The sequence below is a fragment of the Pinus tabuliformis genome, chromosome 2_1, assembly GCF_031772625.1.
Source record: "Pinus tabuliformis cultivar Carrire ecotype Pingquan chromosome 2_1, CPIR1, whole genome shotgun sequence".
NCBI classification, from domain to species: domain Eukaryota; kingdom Viridiplantae; phylum Streptophyta; class Pinopsida; order Pinales; family Pinaceae; genus Pinus; species Pinus tabuliformis.
In genome coordinates, this window is record NC_142299.1 from 15,761,027 (window position 1) to 15,770,740 (window position 9,714).

The window sequence follows — 9,714 nt, forward strand, 5'->3', positions numbered from 1 at the left end:
GACAGATAGGTGAGGGACCACATAGCTGGCTCAAGTGGCAAAGAAATGGCACAACGAGCTAGTTGGTGGCTGCAAGGAACTGGTGGTTGCCAATTGAGAACCATCATGGAGAACAAAATTACCCCTAAGGATATCACCCACAAAATGGTGGGTAATAGTCTTCATAGTAGTCTTTGAACAATTTTCTCAACCCACTCATGTAAGTTTGTATGACCTCCATTAATGATTTTTATCATTATTTCATCATCTAGAACATATTTATTCATAAATAGATCGATTAATATATTTGCATAATTCTTTAGGAATAGTTTCTATAAATAATTTGTGGGTTTCCATGAAGAATTGTGTTCATGCTTCAGATAGAGTCAGTGGAGTTCTTGCATAATTCTTGGTATAGTTATTAATCTTAAGCTCCCACCACTCACAAATCTTTTCCAAACTCAAAATTTATGTGTGCACGATGATACAGATTTGAGTTCATGGACTACCGACAACAAAACCAATGTTGTAATCTAGGGACTTGCGGGAAACAATTATCAATAATGTCCTTGGACAAAGCACTATATAACAATTCACAAAATATTAGACAAACCCACACAGAGGAGAGAACAAAAAACACAAAATAATGGGCAAACCAGCTATAAATCACATATTTATACTTGAAGAATCAATTACAAGGTAAGTTGCAATTGGCTAACTACTCTGGTCGGTCAACCCAAGTGTGCAATCAACCAACTTACATATTCAACTTAGTCAACCATCAGGTCTGGTCAACTAGACCTTCCCCTCTCTATATATATAAAGAATAGATCATAATATATATATAAATATAAAAGAATAGATCATCTTTGAAAATGGCTAATATAGTCCTTTTTTTCTTGTTTCCCTTTCCTCCTGTCAGTTGATACCAGCATGCTCAATTCGTAGATACCCGTTTGGTTGTAATTCAGAATACATGGACGAGGGCTGACTGAGCCCGTGGTGCAACCCATGGCATTTTCACAATATGTCGTTGGAGTGCATCCCGAAGTTGCAGTAAGATCAATGTCAGCTAAGACAATGTTCTCACATGGAACAGTTTGACTGCAAGCAAATCTCATTACTTCTTTGCTTGCCGATGTGCCTTTGATGTTCAAGAATGCAACGTCACTCACTTTCACAGCAGATGTCTGCACTTGATGCAACACAAGTAATATTAGAAATTCCAAACCCTCTTTTTGTACAATCCTCTTCTTTACCCACTTGTATTTTAAAACAACTCTACTATCATTCAATAAGCCCAAGCACGATACATATACATTGGTTGGAACAAAATATCTTTCACTCTGTTTCCACATGTTATGAGAGCAACATGATCAAAATTTGCTAATTAGACTCACAGACCTTATTTAAGCATGGTTTCTTAGAATCACAGTAGTACTGATCAATAATTATGGGATGTTTGACATTCTGCATTTGCACATTTTGAAATGTGATCCTCCTAGCAAAGCCAGAGCTGCCCTGCAAATAAATCAGTGAAATGTTAATGTCCACTCAGTCCTGGAAAAGCATGCAAGATCTATGTGATCAAAAAAATATGAGTCATTCAAATTAAACTTACTTGGATTTCAGCATGCCAAATTTAAAGTCATTGTGAAAAACTTTTGAGGTCAAATAAATGCAGAGAGACATTAAACACTTAGTCATGTATCCTTAAAAGATGGTCATGAATCCTTAAAAGACTACTTGCTATTTTCAAACACTTCACAGTAAGGTTCTCTGGTTATCATCATCTATTGATTCTATTCTCTAAGAAACTATGATTATCCTGTAGCTCTCCTGTGGCTCTCTGCACTTTGTGGGGGTTCAGAGTGATGAATTACTGGTCTCCAGAGGAAAGAATGAACAGACATAATATACCTGCCAAGTCTTGATTCTGAGACCATTTGTTGTATTCTCGAGAAAGGCGCCATGTACCATCACATCAGCGACCTGGGCCTTTGCGCTTCCCTCACCCAAGCTTCCAATACTGCTGATATCAAGGATTGCCCATGTAATTACAAGATTTTTCAATGAAATTCTAGATTCTGATAATTTTATCCACTTAGTTCAGATTACCTGATCCCGTGACCTGGTCCGCAAGTGATGTTTTCAGTACAAATGTTAAATGAATCGCTTACAATGGAAATGCAATCATCCCCTGCATCAGAATTTAAACAATCTTCAGAGCACCAAAGACAAATTATTGAGTCATGGGAAGCAACTATTGAGACCTATATGCAACCACTGAGACAAAGTTCTCTTGAATTGTCGAGGTCCAACTGTAGAACAAAAGCTACAGGTCGAGTTAGTGGTCCTGTTCTAATGGAGTTGGAAGGCCCCAGTATTTAAATATCAACACAGGGAATGCATTTTGAAGCTTATGCAGAGCTAACGAAAGAGAAATAAATGGTCTTGTGGAGATACCTGTTCCAATAATGGTATTCCTAATCACCACGTCTTTGGAAGCGCTAACATGAATGCCATCTGTATTAGGACTATGACCAGGTGCAAGAACCTTGAGATGGTCGGCTACTACCCCAACACATTTTCTGAGTTTTATATGCATTTGTTGACTATTCTCTACAGTCAGGTTCATCATTCTTAGATTGTTGCATAATTCGAATGTGATTGCCTGAAAGAATCAAATTTTCCATAGTCTAAGTCCATACAGACTGCCAAACAACCCCAATGACCCAATTTTCCAAAGCCATAACGGCATCTAACGTTCTAAGTTCAGAAGCACATCGTATCGCAGTTCGTTTTCTTGTATTGCAAATTTAAAAGGCATCAAACTTATTTTTCTCTCATGGGTTGAGCTTTGAAAGAAAAAAAAAGGGCCGAGGAGGTACGTACAGTTGGAGCTGATCGACATGGCTGCAACAGAGAAGGAAAAAGTTTGTCATGAACTTATATATTCAATGCAAACCAGCTTAGTTTTGTCTTACTCTTTCTGCCACATATTAACCTAGATATAAGAGGGGCAAAAGGAAGGCCAAAATTAGCGATTAATGCAGCAGAGATTTTATGAAGATGAGAGTTTGCCTCCTTTACATTTGTTTTCTTGATTTTGCAAGATTCTGCCCACCATTGCTCTCCACTACCATAAAATGTCCCTCCCCCCTCTACTGTCAGGTCATCTACTTCCTTAAAACGAAGCCACTGCCTTCTGTTTAATCCATCCCAAACCCTGGGATCTGCAGGGGCAATGATTGTTCCAGACACCTGGAAAAAACAAATTGCATAGGAAAACAATATGAATCGGACCCATATCAAAATTGAAATTCCATCTAAGTACTCTATACAAGAAAAGACGGTACCTGCATAGTCAACGCAGATTTGCAGGGACCAGAGAATTTGATGGGCTTCACAAGATACCTCTTTCCATGGGGTACAATGAAAACTGCACGAGCCGATGAACAAGCCTTTCTCCATGCATTCTTAAATGCCTGAAACACATCACTCATCATAATTCACTAGTATTCTGGAACAAAGTGCGCCAGACCAAATCCAGCCATGATGCCCAAAGGCAAATAATTTAGAGTAGATCAAGTTTATGAGGCCATCAACTATATATGCTGAAAAATTTGTGGGCTTTCTTTCTCTTATTTGGGTTTCCTAAACATATGAGTGACAATGTACAATACGCATACCCAAAACAAAATCCTCTGTTACACATACATATGTATGTAATCATGGATCCTTAACCAAAAGACAGCAAAATACCTACCGCACATTCCAGTCGGTCAAAGCTGATACTAGTAAACCCTCACATCAAACAAACATCAAATAATGCTTTAGAATCAGTGGGCAATGCAAATTCACCTTGGTGTCATCATTCTCTCCATCTCCTTTAGCTCCAAACTCATCTACACACACTACATTACTGGATCTGGGCAGCCAATCGCTCATTTCAGAATTAGAACTGTCTTCAATGCTGAACTGGCGTGCCAAATCAATGGTTGAAGCTAATGGGGAACAATTTTCTGTTTCGCCTGATATTGGCCACAGTCGTCCTTGATTAATACTGTGCTCACATATTGAAAATGGGTTGCCTTCAATGTGGGTTTTCTTGCATTGCCCACATACAATTGTCAACAACAACAGCAATGTACTTAACTGACTACTCTTCTCCATTTCCATTCATTTATAACACACAGATTACCATGACAGATGAATCAAAAGCAGGAGAAACTGTGGCGCTACAGGTTCTGTATGCCTTTAATGGCATCAAATAATTATCGAGAGCAAGAAACTGTGGAGCTATAGGGCTTCTATGTCTTTTAATGGCATGTAAAGGCACGATAACTCTTAAGGATGGAATGTATGGAACCGGATCCTACAAAATCTCGACAGGCATAAAGTTACGATCAAGAAGAATGACAGGCATAAAGTTATGATAAGGAACAACGAGTAGCACGAGTAAAATCTCGACGGCCATAAAGTTATGAATAGGAACAATGAGTAAGACGAGTAGACGACATGAACAAAGCATGCATTCAATTTCTAGCTGCCCTTACCCGCCATATTTTTCAACTTCAGAAAGCAATATGAATGCAATTGATGGAATAGCCGCGACTAAAATGTCCGGTAGCTGGAGATCTTTTCCTCCTCGGAGACTATTCCCACGTTTGATTTTTGTGACTGTGTCTGCGTGGCACTTGCGTGCAAATAAATTAGGGATACTTCATTTAATTATCAGAAGTGCGTTTCCACAAATATTGTCTTATGGAAATTCGTTTTATAATCCTTTAATATAATATAAAAAAATTATAATTATTTAATGATGATGATTAATCTCAGTTGAGACCATTCTATTATAGATGAGCAATCACAATGAAAATTAGGATAATAAAGGAATTAGATAGTAAAGGGTAGTGGTTATTTTAGATAGTAAAGAGTTGTGGGGATTGAGAGATCTACTTACTCAACATCTAATTTACAAGAGATATTATGCAAATAGTGTATTGGTTTAATGGTTTTGGGAGTGTTTAAGATCGAGATCATTGAACTATTTCTCCATTCCACTATAATTAATCAAGATACATGTCAAAGATGGGGAATCCAAGCATTGATAGTGAGCATAAGTATGTCTTTTTGGTTTGTCAGTAGCACACAAAGATCACAGTGTTTCAACGTTATTGCACTTGTTGGCCATGGTTTAACTAGCTTTTCGGCACCATGTTATTTTTAAAGGTCTAGGATTTTCATTTTTCTAAGTTTGATGGTGATAACTCTGTTGGTGAAAGCAAGAAGATATGAGGTGAAATTATTAGAGGTTATGCCACCTTTTATCTAATCTATAAGAGTTGGGATCCTCCATTGGGTATACTCGCAAGGGTGTTCACCAACAAGGTTGGATGGCAAAAGATCATAGTGTTTCAACGTTATTGCACTTGTTGGCCATGGTTTGACTGGCTTTTGGCACCATGTTATTTTTAAAGGTCTAGGATTTTCATTTTTCTAAGTTTGATGGTGATAACTCTTTTAGTGAAAGCAAGAAGATATGGGGTGAAACTCTTAGAGGTTATACCACCTTCTATCTAATCTATAAGAGTTGGGATCCTCCATTGGGTATACTCACAAGGGTGTTCACCAACAAGTTTGAATTTGTTAAGGTTGGTCTTTGTTCTATTATCCTATTCTCATTTTAAGCAAATGGTATTCAAGTCTTTGTAGTTTTGGTCTTGATTTTCTACTTCTATTAACATTTTGGTTTTATCATTTGAGCGTTCCTAAGTATAGGCGAATTTGGTGGTTTTCATTTCTTGTGTTTGTAGATCTCTTTACTGGATTGACTCTTCCTTGCAATGCAGTCAGCCACTACTATCTTTGCTTCTTGTGGCCAAGCGTTCTATGGGTTCATGATATTTTATCATTTCCAACTTTCCTCTGTTTGGCTAACCTCTTCTCTAGGGCTTCCAACATCCCTCCCTTCTTATCCTTGTCATACTCTTATGTCAGAGGAGTTGGTCAGCGCTAGGCATTCCCATTTGCTCTCTCTCTTTTTGTTCCTTACTAGATCACCTGCAACGTCATGCCTCGTGCTTCGAGGTCTAATGATAAAGGAGGGAGAAGAAGCTCTAGGCTCCCCTCAACCTCTAGAGACCAACAGGGGGCAAAGTATTCCACTGCAATTTGTGTCTAGTTCAACCCTTCGAGGGTCAGAAGGGAAATTCACGATGTTGAAAGAGAGGCTCATATTAAAAGAAGATTTCTATTTAATTCCGAGATAAATGAGGAGTTTAAGGTTGGATTCCAGACATTAGAAACACAATGACAAGGCAAACTAGATATATGCAAACAATTGATATATACTTGCAGTCAAAGACCATCATGGGGAAGGTATAGATTAAGTGTTTTGAGGCTCAACAAGAAACTCTATTGAACATTAATGAAATCCTATTGCATTTGAAATAGTTGGATGAAAAAGTCAATGTGCTTGCTAAACAACTATCAATGGCGTTCACTGACTCCACTATAAGCTTGTATAGGCCCTCCTGAGACCACCCAAGTCAAGTCACCCTCCAAGTAAATGGTATTTATATTCTATTTTGTTTTGTTTAGTTCAGTACATTGACTATTGTCACAGGGAAGAAAGGACATCAGTGTCTTTATAATTTATCGAATATTTTCAAATTACATTATCTAGTTAGTTTTGTGACATTGTATAAATAAGTTTATGACAATTAAGGGTTTGCATATGTTCTACTAGTATGGGTTCCCCAATCGTAGACTAGTCAGCACAAAAAATTGTTGTATTGTTTTTTTATATAATATAATTAGAAATGTTGCTTACAAAAAAAGCTTTCACTCGAGATGAAAAATGGTTTATCAGATTTTAAGAAGGTAACTTATTATTTAGATTTTTTATAAGTTTATTTCTATGCTCGAAAAAACATTAAAATAATTGTTCTAAAGACACCATAATTTTGTTCCGTTAAAAGGTTAAATAAATTGATAGAAAGACAAATATTTTAAAATTTATATTTAATTTAAATAAATAATAAACAATTTTTAAAAAATATATGTCATTTTTATAAAGCTAATAATCTATTTTATCCCAAAAAAAGAGAATGGATTAACATTCAATTTAACTATAATATTATTGATTTTAATTAAATATAACAATACTTTAACTCATTTTAAACCTAATTAAAAATAGTGCATATAAAATTATTATTAATAAAAATATTAAAAAATTAAGAATTTAGTATCAATAAAAGTCCACATTACAAGAGAATGTTAGAAAGATAAACGCATTCAGAAATTTAGAAACAAACCCTTTAAAACTTTCATAAAGCAATACTTGAAATGAAAGCAATAGTGTTCTTTAAATAAACACTTTGAAATTGTCATAAAGCAATATTTAGCAATGAAAGGATGCGGTCTACTTTAATTAAAGGAAGTGTAGATACTTTTTTGCAATTTATTTATAAATGTATTTTTAAGTTAGTTGTTTTAAAGTTTAATAACATGACCCAAATTGAATTTCTTTTTTTTAATATTTTAGAAGGGAGGTAATGAAATCATAAATTATATCGTTGTGTTACATATTGCTATATATTTATTTTGAAGGTTTATTGCCCTCTTTAATTTGTTAGTAGATTTTTCTACTTATTTATTTTGAAGGTTTATTGCTTTTTTTTTAATTTGTTAGTAGATTTTTCTACTTGAGGATGAGAATTAACGTATCTTATGTTGGTGCTTTTTCTAGATATTTTGATGAGGGTGCTTTTTCTTGCTCTCTCATCATGCTTTCCTTTATCACTTGAGCATTTTCACTTATGTTGTTTTTGTTTTCATCTATAGCTTTTGTATAGTTAGGTTTTTATGGCTCTCCACTTGACAACCACCACTAGCATTTCTCTCGCCTTCATCAAATTCTTCCATGGATGAGGAACACATTGTGGTTGTACCTGACTTTGTTGGTATGCTCCTACGTTACCTCTAGCTTGTCTTGAAGCTTCATTTCCTCCTCTTGTTTGCTCTAAAATACCTTAATACAACTCATGTTTTCCTCTCGATCGTAATGATAACTTGCAAACACACTCGATGTCAACATGGTGGTGGTTACTCTCGGAACTTTAGAGGCTAGTGAGCTTGGTTTGAGCAGAATTGTCTGTGCGCTAATACTTGAACCACACCCCTCCTCAGATTCAATCCAAAATTCAGGCAAAAGAGGATGAAGTCCACCATGAGCATCAATGCACTCTGGATGTTGAGGTCCTTGATGGTACAGTTGTGTGGGTTCCTAATACCAAGAATACATGCATGCACCAAAATCACTACTTGCATAATGTAAATTTATATTGACATGTCAAGTTGTTGTTTGGTAAAATGTTTATTGATAGATGAGATGACAAAGATAGTCTTCTACATAAGTTGGAGCGTTGAAGGAGATGCCAATGGTCGTAGGAGGACACTTGGTTCGAGTGGAAATAGACTCACCTCCTAGCTCGAGAACTGTGTCGCATTACAAGGATGGAGGCCCGCCTATATATTAGGATAACCCCCTTTCCTCATGATTGACATGTTTTTATCTTTTGTTGGTCGACTCACTCTAATGCATTCTCTAACTATTATGGTATATGCGTGTATGGTTGGTTTTCTTACCTATGGGACAACCCCTTTTCTTTATAATCCTTTTATGTCAAACTCGTGTAGGATGGTGATAACTCTAAGTCTTGATTTTGTTAGACTACTGATTGGTTTACCTTTGTATGAAAAGCCAAATTTTGGATAACTTCTAACAATTTGTTTTTTTATCTCTAGTATGGTTTCCCTTGTGGCAGGCCAGAGACAACCCATCAATGAAAAATTCAACTTACCAAAAAAATATTATTATATATTTTAAAAGGTATTTATCTAAAAGCGTACTACTTTATGTAATTTATAATATTTTTATATTTTTAAATATTCTTATTCTTATATAAATATTTGAATAACGTTAAATGTTTTTAGCCTTAATTTGTTTGTTTTTTCACTTGTCTTTTCTTTCCACATAAAGGAAGTCTAATCATTTCTCTCACACACACACTCATTAAGAGTACAAATATTAAGAAACAAGTTCCCCTAATGTGATAGGAAAAAATTATAATAAATATCAATATTTATGATTAGGTACTTTTTATATTCAAAAAAGCAAATAAGTGATGCAAATCAACATAATCCCTGTCGTGTAAGTTAGAAAATACATAATGAATAGTCAAAATTGATATGATTAAGTAGGCAAATAACCAGTATTTTTTGTCAAAAGATGACTAAAACAAGAAAATCAATATTTACTCATAAAGCCTACAAAGAAAGATTGAACCATCAATCCTCTAAACAAAAGGAGATTTAAATTTTCTAAGAGCAAGCTCATGTGAACAATTATGAATTGTAAATTAGGTATTCATACCATCACATGTATATTAGATATTGATATTATGCAATTGGTAAGGGGTAATATGTGTGTGTGTAATGTTGTCAAAAAATCTTCACAATGTAACACCCTTGATGTCTTAATGCTTGATTAAGGATATAGAGTATCAAAATTTCTTATTCTTCATGAGCTTAATAATCAACTCTGATACCACTCTGTAACATGGTCATGTATTAGACTAAGGATACACAATATTAAATTTTCTTTTTCTTCACAAGCTTAACAATTAGCTCTGATACCACTCTATAACACCCTCTCACCCTTGGCTA

At 35.3% G+C, this 9,714-nt stretch overlaps 1 protein-coding gene across 1 annotated transcript; it reads right to left on the minus strand.

Moving 5' to 3' along the window:
- Nucleotides 1-626: 626 nt before the first annotated feature.
- LOC149198450 (putative polygalacturonase At1g80170) lies at nt 627-4,453 on the minus strand. Its single transcript, XM_089402060.1, has 9 exons — nt 3,844-4,453; nt 3,339-3,467; nt 3,073-3,243; nt 2,875-2,895; nt 2,446-2,653; nt 2,098-2,179; nt 1,900-2,008; nt 1,384-1,500; nt 627-1,169 (listed from the first exon to the last, which is right to left on the minus strand). Exons 1-9 carry the CDS (start codon nt 4,159-4,161, stop codon nt 843-845), a joined length of 1,482 nt encoding a protein of 493 aa, XP_089258186.1. The 5' UTR covers nt 4,162-4,453; the 3' UTR covers nt 627-842.
- Nucleotides 4,454-9,714: the final 5,261 nt, after the last annotated feature.